Source organism: Octopus sinensis, linkage group LG1, assembly GCF_006345805.1.
Source record: "Octopus sinensis linkage group LG1, ASM634580v1, whole genome shotgun sequence".
Classification (NCBI taxonomy): Eukaryota; Metazoa; Mollusca; class Cephalopoda; order Octopoda; family Octopodidae; genus Octopus; species Octopus sinensis.
Window position 1 is genome coordinate 182,810,106 of NC_042997.1, and position 15,970 is coordinate 182,826,075.

Here is a 15,970-nt window from a genome sequence, read left to right on the forward strand (position 1 = left end):
ACCGAAAACTAGCCATAACAATAAGTGAGCTGTCACCAAATTCAAGGAAAGTTACAAAATATAAGTAGAAATTTTGTTAACTGTTAGCTCACATGATGTCACTCTTTCATAATTCTTTATTCATTATAAAGTTACGTGTGTACGCAGGGGAATATGATCAAGGGAAGGAGAAGGAGTGTGTTTTGGAAGGTGTTGTCTATTTACTATGATTTCTTTCTTTTAAGCTAAAGAGCGTCGTCTGTTTACTAATATGATTTCATTATTTATGCTGAAAAGCGTCGTCTGTTTACTAATATGTCATTTCACGTAAATTGTACCAACAACTCTCGCAAGAGGATTTGCTTCTCCCTTCATCACCACTCCTCTCCACTACCTGCCCATTATGTCGCAGAAGAATTTCATTGGACCACATTGCCTACAGCAACGCCTTTCACGTGAGAGCACGTGAAACGGTAAGAGCTGAAAGTCGTGCTCATGATTGGATATATATTGGATCTACAATAATGAAACGAACAAAAGAAAATAAGAGAAAAAGAATAAAGAGAAAGTGAATGAGAAACGGGGGCGAGAGAAGAATAAAATAGCTTTAATTGGGTGTTTGAGTTAAGCGGTTTGCAGTTTTATTTGTTCCTTGTTTTTCTTTAATCAGCTTTTGTTTTGTATTATTTTTCCAACAAAGCATTCAGATTGTAAAAGATATTTTTTATCAAATTCAACTGTCTGCCAATCTGTGTAAGATAAGTTTAAATTATTAGATTAGCCACAACTAAATATTGAACTTTTCTAATTATTCTGCTGTTGTATAATTCCTTAGTCTCTGATGTCTTTTCAGTATTAATTTGAATAACAAATATTTGTGAGTGTGAGTGCGTGCGTGTGTGTGGGTAGATGTCACAATTGGAACACAAAACAGTTATGCATACAAACTCAAACTAATATAAAAACATATGCATCGATGTATCAATACAAAGCTATTATTCAGTCTTTAGTTACATGCATATAAAATACGACAAATAACAGTAGAAATTAGATACTAATCTGTTGGCCTACACACAGTTCACAGTTTACGTCGTTCTGCGGGAGAATTCTCGATCATGGTCGCTGATAGTAACAAAAAGTCTCCTCCAAGCAGGACATCCGATGACAGTTCACAAACAAGTGATAGTAGAGGTCCCGTGAAACTGCAAAAAAGGATTGGGCTCTTTTCTAGCGTCGGTATAATCATTGGTACAATTATTGGATCAGGAATATTTGTCACGCCCCGAGGAGTCTACGAAGGAGCCGGGTCTGTAAGTATTTCTTTCGTTTTTTGGTGCATTTCTTAAAAGTTGAAGTTATATATAATATTCCATTTCAGCTCGTTCCTTTCAGATTTATAATGTTTAAGGATGATTTATTTTATAACATTTTTCTCTCTCTCTCTCTCTCCCCTCCTCTTCCTCCTGTCTGTCTTTCTCTCTTATTTGACATGACAGATCAGTAATGAAACCGAAATTTCAAATCTCAACACACACACACACACAAATATATATATATATATATATATATATATATATATATATATATATATATATATATAGATATATATATATATATATATATATATATATATATATATATATATATATAGTCACTTTACAAATGTTCTCTTTGATGCAGTCGCACTAAGTATTCTATACTTGCATGTCTATCTCTGTGTGTGACACTGGCTTTTGCTATATATGAATCTGAATGTATAGCTACAAATAGATAAACGCACTCACACACACACACGCACACACACACACACAAACAAACAAACAAACAAGCATACATACACTGCGTGCGTTAAAGTATTTCATTAAAAATACTTTATCCTCCGTTCTCACCTGCTTTGACAGATACCAATTAAATCCTCCCAACTTTACTTCCCAAGACTAACACTTATGTTATTTATTATAGTAATTCTTATCTGGCCTCTTATATTGATATAGATATCTTCACTCAAACTCATTTCTTTTTTTTTTTTTGTGTGTGTTGTTATCAATCTATAATTGTTAATACCTGTTCAGGTGTATATTACTTTTTATTAACAATTAACAAGCCAATGATTTTATTTTGGTAAACTTAAGCTTAACCCTTGCGTTCTATTACCTAGGTCGACCCAAGGGTTGCTGGCAACCCGGGTAAGCTGAATTTTGACGCCCTTATAGTTGTTATTATTATTACTAAGACAAACACTTTTCTCTTTGGCCAATCCCTGATGAACTTCTTCAAGTTTCGCTTGAAAAGTAAAATATGGGAAGAGAGGGAAGTGCTGTCTTCTAATCAGTTTGCTGAAAGGTGGATGAAAGTGGCGAGAATGGTGCGAGTGAACGGGCCTGCACTGAGCATACGCCTGTAGTTGGAAAAAAAAAGGAAAGGAAAAAGGCACCTACCCCAAAAGTCAGGGTACCCATGGCTTTTTATGGGGTTTGTCCATGAGCAGTCCTCGAACGTCTCCTTTCTACTGAGGGTTACACATTGTTTTTTTTTTAATTTTGTTAGTTTTGTTTACAAGCAAAACCCAACAACACACATATACACATTATTTGTTTTGTCCTGTGCTATACTTAATGTTTTTCTTATTATAAACCCTTGTGGTTAATAAAGAAATCATCATCATTACTGAGTGACACTTGGGTGAAATATACGAAGTCCAGTATACTCATCATGACTACTCGTCTGATAAGGGTACACCAGGCACATGCATCACAACCATATGTGTGCGATATGGTGATCTCATATCAAGATAAACAGCACATTACTTTGCAGGTGGGGCCCAGTTAGAGTTTTCTTCGGGTCGAGTAGCCCATTGCGCTCAAAAAGTCTGTGAATAATAATCCTTTCTATTATTATTATTAAAGACGTCGCACAATGTCCAATATCATGATTTTGTTGATTGAAGATATTGTGTGTATCGGGGGTTTGTACTGTCTGTCGAGTCGCAACAAGAATCTCAGACAGACAGTACACGTGCAGTTCCAAGTAATGCTGATTTTTACAATACACCTAGATTGTAGGCTATTTCTAAAGTTTCTAGATGTTTTTTCAGGTTGGGTGGTATTGGTCCCAATGCTCCGATGACAATTGGGACAACCTTTATGTTTGACTCTCGTAGCTGCCATAATCTCTGCCTTTTGGGGGTTTCCTGGTATCTGAGATAGGTAGCAATCAGCCCCTTTTGCTATCATTCCTAGGGCCCCTATGACAACATGTATTGTTTTAGTCTTTAGTCTTCAGGTTCCACATTTTGCCAATTTCTATTTCAATATCTTAATACTTGCTCAGTTTTTGGTAGGTCTTGGCAAATACTTTTATATCGATTGGGACAGTCATATCAATGAGGAGGCATGATTTTGTCTGAAGTCTTTCAATATAATGTCTGGTCTATTCGAATCCATCTTTCTGTCAGTTTGAATGGTGAAGTTCCAGAGGAGCGAGATGTGATCATTTTCAAGCACTGGAGGTGGTTTGTGTTCCCACTAGTTTTTATCATGGGGCAAGTCCAGGTTTTCGCAAATTACCCAGTGAATATATTGTGCAGCTCTATCATTCCTGTTGAGATACTCTGTAGGCGCAAGAAGACTGCACATGGAGACAACATGATCAATGGTTTCATTCTGTTGTTTACATACACGACATGTTGGGCTACTACCGTTCTTTAATAAGTTGGCCTGGTAGCTCCTTGTAGGTAAGCATTGATCTTGGGCTGCTATGATAAACCCTTCTGATTTTAAGCCAGAAGACACTAACCATTGATGGGCAAGGGCTTTGTCAACATCGGCATTATTAGGCTCTCTTTGGGTATTTGCCATTTAGAGGTTTTACTTGCTATTTATCAGTAGGAATATCTAAAGCAGTAGTTTTAGCACGGGTTTTCATACTCTTAGCTTCTCCTGTGCTTGATTCCAGTACGTCTAATTCTGGGATTTGTTGTATTTGGAATTCACTTAGATATTCCTTTGCCTGTCTTGTTACTGAGTATGATGCTTTAAGACAAGTTTTAACATACAGTCATCAGAGTTTTTCAGATAGGTGTTTAGCCCATTTATGTCTATTATTATTATTATTACTATTATTATTTTTTTTTTTTCCTTCTTTCTTCAAATTTTCTTCCGTTTCTCGCCGAGTGCTTTCCGTACACCTAGGGTAGAGAAGCTCATTGTATGCATTCCCAGATTACACACGCAAATTCACAGGTTAAATATGTATTTAAAAAATTCATAAATAAATTCCTGAATGGATGTTGTTTTCACAGCGATAATGCCGTTCCAGTTAACATGATTTTTTTGCACTTTATTATTATTATTATTATTATTATTATTATTATTATTATTATTATTATTATTCAACTCTTGATAGTTTCAGGTAGAATTTTACTGCATCGCCTACTACACTCACTTCTGTGTTGCTAGGATGCATGCAGCATTGTGCGTTCTTTTTTGTTGTTGGTGGAATGCAAACTCTTCCCGGTATTGCATTGCATCAGTTTGTATTCTTATAGGGTCCTTTTGTAGTCTTTTGCATAAGTGTTTGTATTGTGTGTGTAATGTGAGTTGTGTTTTTCTGTTGGGTATCCGGCCTGTAGAGTACCTGTTGTGGCGGTTGTTTATTTTGCTAGATATTTATTATATAGAGTGTGCCTTGTGTTTGTAGATTGTTTTGTTTGGGTTGTATTATTGAATTGATAGTGTCTTGCGTAGGATGTGGGCTGTTCCTAGCAGGGCTATTTTTTGGATAGTATATAGTGTTGAAGGTCCGGGTACACGTACGTTTTTGTCCACATATTTTTTTTTTATCATATCCAATGCTCCAGTTATTACTGGTGTTGTTTTCACCTTCACATCCCACATCTTGGACTCTTCAATTCCGAGGTCTTTGTACTTTGACAATTTCTCCACTTTTTATGGGGCAATATTTTGGTCATGTCATCATCATGTGAGGCAGCAAACTAACAGAATCGTTAATACGCCTTAAGGCGGCGAACTGGCAGAATCGTTAGCACGCCGGGCGAAATGCTTAGCGATATTTCATCTGCCGCTACGTTCTGAGTTCAAATTCCGCCGAGGTCGACCTTGCCTTTCATCCTTTCGGGGTCGATTAAATAAGTACCAGTTACGCACTGGGGTCGATATAATCGACTTAATCCGTTTGTCTTCCTTGTTTGTCCCCTCTGTGAGCAGTAAAGAAATAGGTATTTCGTCTGCCGCTGCGTTCTGAATTCAAATTCCGCCGAGGTCGACTTTGCCTTTCATCCTTTCGGGGTCGATAAATTAAGTACCAGTTACGCACTGGGGTCGATGTAATTGACTTAATCCCTTTGTCTGTCCTTGTTTGTCCCCTCTGTGTTTAACCCTTTGTGGGTAGTAAAGAAAGAGGTATTTCGTCCGTCTTTACGTTCTAAGTTCAAATTCCGCTAAGGTCGACTTTGCCTTTCATCCTTTCGGGGTCGATAAATTAAGTACAAGTTATGCACTGGGGTCGATGTAATCGACTTAATCCCTTTGTCTGTCCTTGTTTTTCCCCTCTGTGTTTAGCCCCTTGTGGGCAATAAAGAAATAAGAATCGTTAATACGCCGGACAAAATGCTTAGCGGCATTCCATCGTCTTTATATTTTAAGTTCAAATACCACCGAGGTCAACTTAACCTTTCGTCCTTTCGAGGTCTATGAAATAAGTACCAGTTAAGCATTGGGGTCCCTTCCCCACCAAATTTCAGGCCTTATGTCTTTAGTAGAAGGGATTATTATTATCATCATCATCTTTATTCTGCCGTGATCGACTTTGCTTTTTATCCTTCCAAGTCGATGAAATAAGTACCAGTTGAGCACTGGAAATTATCACGAACTTTCTTCCGGCTCATTACGTTCTAAGTTCAAATCCCGCTGTCAAGTTTGCCCTTCCAAGGTCGATAAAAGAAAGTACCAATCCATTACAGGGGTCGACGTAATCTACTACCCTCCTCCCCTAAAAAAAATCCCAGGTCTTGGGCCCAAATTTGAAAACATTACTACTGCTACCACCACCGCCGCCGCCGCCACCACCACTAATCCCCACTACCACCACCACCACCACCACCACCACCACTACTACTATTACTGCCGCCGCTGCCACCACCACCACCACCACTACTACTACTACTACTACAAGGGGGAAATGGCAAACGTAGGAATAGCATTTATTACAATATACTAGCTAAAGAGAACAGTTCAAACACAGCATCAAAGTTTTGAATCTTGTCAGTGATATAATTAAGAGAGGGAGAGAGAGAGGGTGGAGACAGACAGACAGAGACTGTATTTACATTACTGGCAAGTATCTCAATATACAGTGGTGCCTTAACTTACGAATTTAATTCGTTCCGTAACGGAGCTCGTAACTCAAATTACTCGTATGTCAAATCAATTTTCCCTATTGAAATGGAACTGAAATGTTATTAATCTGTTCCGGTCCCACAAAAAAAAAACACCACAGTTTTTTTGGTTTTCTTTTTGTTACATATTTTTAGATAAGCAAAATGGGATCTTTTCGGTTTGAACGGCAGTTTTTTTTTAATAATTTCCACGTAACTAAACACTTTTAAACTTCGTATACTGGTAGAATGTGTTTATAAAACATCTTTTTCTCTTGGTTTTATTGAGAAAATTCTATGGTTTGTAAGATATTTGTTGTTGTTTTTCTTTAATTTCTGCAATTTGAACCAATGAATGACATCTATTGAGATGAAAACATTCTGTGCTGTATGAATATGTCCCTCGTTTAAGAAACAGATTGGGTTTATTTACATTTCTGAAGAAAAAAAATACCCTTACCCCCACTCCTAACCCTAACGCTAAAACAGATTGAAATGCAATAGATCAATACTAGGGTCATAATTATGGGTGACAATTTCATATGACACCGCTAGAAAAAACTGCCGTTCAAACCGAAAAGATCCGCAAAATGTACTTATAAATAACGAATACAGTATTTAAACAAATACAATAGAATGTACTGCAATAAACTGGTTTTATTAAGTATAATGTACAACATTTACCTTGGAGATCAGACGGTTTGAGGATGCTGACGGAGGTGAAGGAGAAAGGCTGAACTGAATAACTGAATCTTATTCGTTGATTTTTTGCTCTTTTCGCCACGTTTTCCTCACTTTCACCTGCAAGAGTTTTCGATAAAAATCTGGTCAATCTTTCGTCTCTAGTAGACCTTTCCGTCGATTTCCGTAAAAAAAACTTCTTTTTTTTTTACATATGGGCTTGCGGGAACTTTTGAAGTAATGAGAGCGAAAGAGACTAAGAGAAAGCGATTGTATGACGAGGGAAGTTCTTTTGAAGTTACCGTGCATGGCAAGCATTGATGTACATGTGTGTGTGTGTGTGTGTTTGATTGGGTGTGGGAGACAGACAGTATGTTGTGTAAGTGAAGTGCTTCTGTTAGTGTGTGTGAAGAGACAGAGTAATATGTGAAAGAAAGAGATAACTGAAATTTTTTACTCGGTGTATGTGTATATGTATGTATATTACTTCAAAAGTTCCCGCAAGCCCATATGTAAAAAAAAAAAAATTTTTTTACGGAAATCGACGGAAAGGTCTACTAGAGACGAAAGATCGCCAAAATCTGTCCAATGAGGTCTATTTCATCTTCCCTTTCGGAATGTTTCTGAAATGAGTTAGGCAAGTGTCATTAAATAGTGCCGTCACACGCCAGTTGCAACTTTTTCTGGGTGTTTCTTTCTTTTTTTTTTTTTTAATAAAGTCTGAAAGTTTCTCTCACATTCCCATCATTTCCGTTATCGCACTTGTAGAGATAACCTCCTCCGCCTCCTCCGTGTTACTCATTTCCTGCAAAACCTCCACGTGCTGCTGCATCTGTAGCTCCTTTAGCTCCTCCGTTGTCAGTTCCTCGGAGTGCTCCTCGATTGATGTCACCTTCATTCATGTCCAGGCTCATGGACTTGCCAAGGGATACAATCTCCTCCACCACTACCACTTCGGGTTCGAGTTTTTCAAAGTTCGTTTCAGACACAACCTCAGGCCACAGCGTCTTCCACACAGAGGTAAAGGTCCTCTTTGTAACACCCTGCCAGGCCATATCGATAATTCTGAGGCATATCACGATGTTATAGTGGTCCTTCCAGAACTGTCGAAGGGTGAGATTTGTACTCTCCGTCGTCTCAAAGTCGCGACGGAACAGGTGCTTGGTGAAGAGCTTCTGGAAATTAGAAATCACCTGCAGGTCCATGGACTGCAGGATAAGGGTGGTGTTAGGTGGAAGGTGGAGAACCTTTATAAACTTGAACTCTTCGAGGATGTCATCTTCGAGGTTAGATGGGTGAGCAGGTGCATTGTCCAGGACGAGAAGGGCTTGCAGGGGTAGGTTATTTTCCTGGAGATATTTCTTAACGCCAGGACCAAAGACCAAATTTACCCACTCCACAAGGAACTGCTTGGTGACCCATGCCTTCAGGTTTGCCCTCCACATAACCTGCAGTTTTCCTTTCAGAATCTTATGTGACTTAAAGACTCTGGAGTTTACCGAATGATAAATGAGTAGCGGCTTAATCTTGCAGTCGCCACTCGCATTGACACACAGTGCAAGGGTTAGCTTAACCTTCATGGGTTTGTGGCCAGGCATCCTTTTCTTCTCTACAGTTATATTCCTTGGCATCTTCTTCCAAAAAGTCCTACCTCGTCACAGTTGAAGACTTGCTGGGGGATGTATCCTTCAGCTGCTATAATTCCGGCAAAAATTTCGAGGTAATCCTCAGCTGACTTTATATCCCTGCTCGCTGCCTCATCATGCCTGACGAGGGAATGGATGCCGGTCCTCTTTTTAAAATTCTTTAAACGGCTCACCCGATGCCTCGTCCATACAAGTGCCTGGGGTCTGCTGCAGCAAATCAGTGTAAATAGCTCGTGCCTTCTCGCAGATTATAGCCTCCGTCACGGTATCTCCTGCGAACTGCTTCTCCGTCAACAACACCATCGGCATCTTCTCCATATTCTTATGGATAGATGTCTGGTGTTTAGAAATTATTTTAACGCCCTTGGCTGGCGTTATAGCCTTTATCGACTCCTTCTGCATCAGTATGGTGCAGATCGTAGAAGTGTTACGTTCCTACTGCTTCGCCAAGTCGACTACATGCACCACCTTCGTCGTGTTTTTCGATAATTTCTTTCTTTAATTCAATGCACATCATCCGCTTCTTCTCAGCACTGTCCTTCACACTCACTTTCTTCGGACCCATGGTTGGAAAAACGAAGTTTTGCGAAATAACTGCAAGCACAGTTGCGAGCACAACACTGATGCTTCTAGCCTGGATCGACTAAGTAAGCATTTTACCACCCGTTCTAGCCAACGATCCACTAATGATCTTCGCACTTGTTAACACGCATGTCTGACTCGCTATCGATCTACTAATGATCTTCGTACTTGCTAACGTGCATGTCAGTCTAGCTATCGAGTGAGACACGAGTTGCTGTGCGAATGTTACGGCGTTCACTGTGGCGTTCGCTAAGCCAACTAGCAGTGGGGTATCAGAAGCTGGCCCGTAACCCGAATTTTAGCTCGTAACTCAAAGCAAAAAAATCGGCCGAGAGACGGCTCGAATCTCGAAAAAACTCGTTAGTTGGGACACTCGTAAGTCAAGGTACCACTGTATTTTTTGTTATAAACACTGATGGATGGATGGATGGACGAACGGACGGACGAGAGAAAGTCCGAAGAGTGCCGTTGATTTGTAGATGTAAAAATATTTTTTCTACGTACATTAAGGAATATGAACAAAAGAACGGATGCTGAAAACATTATTGTAACCAAAACATATTCTCCCTACTTTAGGATCTGCAATTTAAAAAAAAAAATCTTTTTAACAATATCATTTGCACAATATTGTTTTCTACAGATAAAATCACCAAATAATCTAATGTCTTATGTCTTAGATGACTACAAGTATGTCTTTGTAAGTTTTTGCTTACTAACGCTTTTCACCTCTGAGCCATAGTTATAGGTATCGTAAGCATTATTCTTAATGGGTTTGGAAAACTTTAATAATCTGACGGTTTCTGTTGAAAGTTTTACATATCCAGGAAATAATTCTTTTATAATAACTAGTTCAGATAGGAAACATATAATTTTATATCACTATTTTCTTGATATCTCAACTTATTCTCCATGCTTTTCTTGCCATGCAAATAATAATTTCAGTTTACGTCATTTTGTAAATCTTTTCTATTATATTTAAAAAACCCTTCTGTTGGTGAATCCTTACAACATTTCAAATCTTTCTGATGAAATATCATTGTCTCGAGTATTACATTTGTAGTGGCTTTATGCAGGCATGGCGTGGATTTGATCCTCGATCGCCAAATTTCACTTAGCAGTTCAACAGCACTTTTCTCACAGTAAAACAATAGTTTTTTTTTGTGAGTGACAGCAGTTACATTTACCAGATGCCTTCACTAAGCAGAATAAAGTCTTTGCCACTTGACCCTTCTAACCTCTTCTATTCACCAAAAGTTAGAATTGAGATAACAGGTACTACCAACGAAATCTTTTGTTCTCAACAATACGTCTCTCCTTCTAACTAGTTTTGGATAGTTATAAATACTAGAATTTGCTAGAACAACATCAGTTAGTGAGAACCGAGTCTGGCTGATCAGCTGAACAAAACGCCGTCTCTGAAGGAAAAGGCACAAAGGGACAACTTAGGAAACTCACCAACGAAGCAGTTGTTTCGTCCCACTACTCTCATTTTCACTAACTCACTTTTTTTTCTCTGTAACATTACCATATATCTCTGTATATACTACTATGAGATCGTGTACACACATATACAGGCCGAGATTGACTTTCTTTACCTTGCATGTTTTACCAACTGTGTTATACTATTACACTAGCCCACCTGTCGTGGTAAGGCATATATTAAGGTACCAGTAAATAAACATTTCTTTACAGCTTCAATCACTGTTCTTCGTTCATCTTTCACAATTTACAACATGCCGTTACAATAACAACAACGAACACTATAACCGTTACACATTGAACACATGATTTCTTCTAAGCTTCTTTCTGGGTTAAGTATTTGAAACTTCGTCAATACACTCTTATTTAAACTGTCGTTTTTGTCCGGTGTACTTTTGAACTTCTAAATTCTTTTGCTGGAGTTAGTTATTTTCTATATCCATTTATATGATAATTAATTACGCAGATAATGACACTATTCATTAATAAAATTGGGGTAGGCAATTCCACTGTGTAGTTTTGTTGACAATATTTACATTCCACTCCCACGTTCACCGAATCAACATATTAAAGTGAGCTTGATTCCCCTCAAGCACATTTCAGCACGTGGCGTCCCCTGTGACTGTGCCCGTCACCCATAATCTGGCTCCGACATGTTTTGTCTTAATGGGCTAAAATATCTTCAATGATGTCTGAAGTAAAACTAAATGGATATTTCTGTTTCTAGACTTGCAGACCTCTTAATTAACGGCCCATAGTTTCCATCTATTCTCCCTATATCTATAAATAACAGTTGACTTCTGCAAGATAAAAGACCTTCATTTTGAGATTTCTCGATAACAGTTTCAGGCACGTACGTATGCATGCATGTATGTATGTATGTATGTATGTATGTATGTATGTATGTATGTATGTATGTATGTGTGTGTATGTATGTATGTGTGTGTGTATGTATGTATGTATGTATGTATGTATGTATGTGTGTGTGTATGTATGTATGTATGTATGTATGTATGTATGTATGTATGTATGTATTCGTTGTCCATCAATCTTTAGCATTATCAAATACTGTTTTATTTCATATTATATGGTTCAGTAACAACGTATTTCATGGACAAATATCTTGAGGATATGCTCTCGAAATGTGCTTTTATGCGGCTAAATTTTTCTCTTTTTTTTTTTTTTACTTGATATCCGTGCACAGTGGCTGATTTGCTTCTACTTAATATTATTTGTGTAGAGATTTTTCCAATGTCGGAGAGAGGCTTGTATCAGCTTTATTCAACGTCGCTTTCGATTATTCATCTTTTAGATCAATTCTCTTTGTAACGTTCATACTTCAACGAATAAGAAGGTTCCAGTTGCTACAGCATGCATTCAATCTAAAAAAGGAAAAAAAACACTGGATTTATATACATGATTCTCGACATGGATCTTTACCTTTTGACCTATAGATTTAAAAAATAATTTTTTGTAACTAAACACTTTCAAACTTCGGACACATCTTTTACTCTTAGCATTTTTGAGAAAATATAAGTTTTTCTCAAAAATGCTTAGAGTAAAAGATGTTTTATATGACACATTGGATCTTTTCGCTTTGACCGGCAGATGTTTAAAATAATTTCTTTGTAACTGATATGGCACCGCCAGAAAATGTTGTTGACAAAGAACCGGAGAAATTGTATCCACCTCAATAGACGTCATTGATTGGTTGAAATTGCCGAAATGCAAGAAATTAAACAACAAATAGCTTACAAACTACAAAATTTTCTCAAGAAAGCCAAGAGAAAAAGATGTTTATGTAACACATTCTACCAGTATACGGAGTTTAAAAGTGTTTAGTTACAAAGAAATTATTTAAAAAATCTACCGGTCAAAGCGAAAAGATCCGACACATTCTACCAGTGTCCGAAGTTTGAAAGTGTTTAGTTACAAAAAATGATTTTTTAAATCTGTAGGTCAAAAGATAAAGATCCCTTGACATGGGTCAGCCTATAAGAAGTGATGTTATTAATCTTATTAATCTTAACCACCTTCCAACTACAATCAACCACTAAAAAAAATACACACACACTATTTGTTTCCTTTGAATCTCATTTATAATTTACGACTTGCATTTTCTCATAATATAGTTAACTTATAAATACAAACCGTTCTGCTTTACCGTCCGTCACCGGACGATCGGAAACACGACAATCTGAGCAGCAATTCATGGAGGTGCAATAACCCAGTGGTTAGGGCAGCGGACTCACGGTCGGAGGATCGCGGTTTCGATTCCCAGACCGGGTGTTGTGTGTGTTTATTGAGCGAAAACACCTAAAGCTCCACGAGGCTCCGGCAGGGGGTGGTAGCGACCCCTGTTGTACTCTTCCGCCCCAACTTTCTCTCACTCTTTCTTCCTGTTTCTTGTCCACGACTTCCTACGCAACCGCTGAGCCTGGATGCGCATTCATCCATCCGTCGATGACCTGCTTTCTTTTCTGCGGGTCTTACGAATAGCAAAGGACCACGTTTCGGACTTCTTGCGAGCTCTGGGACGAAGACCGTTCGCTCAACAGCAACAGCAGCAACTCATGAAACTTCAGCACTGAATCAATAATAATCAACCATATTGAGTAGTTTTTGCTTAATAGCATACACCATCGCTTTTTCCCTTCTTTTAGTCTTTCTTTAATCTTTCTCTCCCCTTTCACACACACTCTCTCGCCCTCTTTCACTTATTCTTTCACACACATATAAAAACACTTTTTTACTCATCACTCACTTTATATGTGTGTACGTCTGTCTGTCTATGTATATATGTATGTATGTATGCATGCATGCATGTATGTATGCATGCATGTATGTATGCATGCATGTATGTATGTATAAATAATATTTATGCATATATACATATATGTACATACATACACACACATATAGTGTGGGTATCAGTTAGAGGGATTTAATATCTCTAAGGGATAATTAAATCCAAAGTCGCTCCTGGTTATTACCTGGGTAGGTACAGTCTTTTGTAAGGTGGTACGGTAGCAGGTGGTTCGGTTGGTAAACCGTAGTTTAGGTTATATAAGAGTTACCCCCCTTCACCTACACCGCCGAAAATTGAATACACACGTGCGAAAAAAAAATGTGCTTAATCAAACTAGGAATCCCACACCTAAATAATACTCACCCCGCCCTAATTACCCAACGAAACTAACTAGTCTACCACAATCAAACCGCTAACCAGCGAATTTACCAACGCAAGAACAAAATTTGATATAAGACTTACTACCTTCGTTTATATTATCATCACATATGTTTCAATTATTTTAGCATCCGAACCGATGCATCTATATATATATTCACATTCTGAAGAGATTTACTTAAACCAGTAAATCGAAACGATCGTAAATGCTACCTTCATCTCTGCTTCCTCCTTCTTTGTTATCTAATTAAATTAAAGGCATACCAGCGAAAATCACGAGTTTCCCCTTGTTATTACATCCATTTTCTTATATATATACATATATATAAATATAAATATATATATATATATATATATATATAATATATATATATATATATATATATATATATATATATATATATATATACATACATACATACATGTATATATGCATATATGGATACAGGACGTCACAAAACGTAAACATGAAATACGAAGAAAAATTTGTGTATGCAAACAACGAGAGAAACAAATGGAAAACAAGATAAGTAACATAAAGAACGACCCTTCATCAGTTGTCGGTTGTCTATCTACTCTTCATTTCGAGCATGAGAATGAGGAGTAGATAGACAGCCGATAACTGATGAAGGGTCGTTCTTTATGTTACTCCTGTTTTCCATTTGTTTCTCCAGTTGTTTGCATACACAAATTTTTCTTCGTATTTCATGTTGTTTACGTTTGTACCTATATATGCATATATATACATAAATATGTATGTACATATATGTGTATATATATATATATATATATATATATATATATATATATATATATATATATATATATATATATCATTTTATTGCATGACTGAAAAGGACACATCCATTTCCAAGTCAGTTTATGTATGTGTATGTGCATGCGTGCATGCGTGTGTGTGCGCGCGCATATATATATATATATATATAATATATATATATAAATCAAAATAAGCAAGAGGATATCAAGTAGTAATGCAGTAAGACCGTGTCAAGCGGCTCTATTTAATTGAACAATGCAATCATTACATCAATTTAAATGCAATGCCATCTTCAGCTGCTCCAATAAATAAATGGAACTATAACAAGTAGGACACATTAATATAGTTTTTCTTAGATATTTTAACAAAACAAGAATATGGAAGAAATTTCTGTTGTTGCTATTGTAGCTAAGAATAGACTGCAACTTCTATGATCCATATATTAAGGTGTCCTACTTGTTGTAATTCCATTTATTTATTGGAGCAGCTGAAGATGGCACTGCATTTAAATTGATGTAATGATTGCATTGTTCAATGAAATGGAGCCACTTCAAACGGTTGTATTGCATTACCACTTGATACCCTGTTGTTTATTTTGATTTTATTCACCTTACTTCGAGCTGCATATTTTATTCACCTTACTTCGAGCTTCCATATTTAACTGTGGTTTATATTTGTTAATGAACACTTTTTTTATTTATTTATTTATTCTTTGTTGTTGGGTGAAAAAGTTTGAGCACTTGTAAGGAGTAAGATTTTGATGTTGCACAAACTGCAATGTGACAATTTAAAGGAATTTTGCTTGTATTTTCGTTTCGGGTCTGTTGGCGATGAATCGTCATTCTTTTACGTAATGACACGCCAGTCTGTCCTATGCAATTTAGCTAGCATCCATCGCATGTAATTACGTTGATTAAATTTTCTGAGTTGCAGGTGAAGTTGACTATTACTTTGAAGGTTTGGCCATTTACAAATAGGAATTACAACCGTGTTTCGTGGTCTGCTACCACAACAGCTCCTTTATAGGATCCAGTTAGCTCAAGACATCATCAGGAGGAACCACGTCCGGTTTAGGCCCCTACTCCTCTACCGTTTTGACGTGGCGCCCCCCACCCCCCACTTTCGGAGGTGTCTTCAGCTCTGGTGTTGGGTGCATGTCTTCTTTCTTCTGTTCCCTGGCCTCTTCAATGTATCGTCAGCGAGTGTCAGCCGGTGACTGACTGTCTTGTCAAATTTCTCCCTTT

The 15,970-nt window shown here is 37.5% G+C and overlaps 1 protein-coding gene across 2 annotated transcripts in view; it reads left to right on the top strand.

The window, feature by feature from the left end:
* The window catches only part of LOC115227414 (large neutral amino acids transporter small subunit 1), a 75,392-nt gene that overhangs the window by 4,267 nt on the left and 55,155 nt on the right, over nucleotides 1-15,970 (top strand). The window contains exon 1 of one of the 2 annotated variants that reach the window (XM_036507444.1): nucleotides 455-1,289. The exons of the other annotated variant lie outside the window; for it this stretch is intronic. Within the exon in view, the coding sequence (XP_036363337.1) occupies nucleotides 1,095-1,289 (195 nt within the window). The 5' untranslated portion in view covers nucleotides 455-1,094. Of the gene's footprint in view, nucleotides 1-454; nucleotides 1,290-15,970 lie in introns of those variants that run through there. 2 annotated transcript variants of the gene reach the window in all.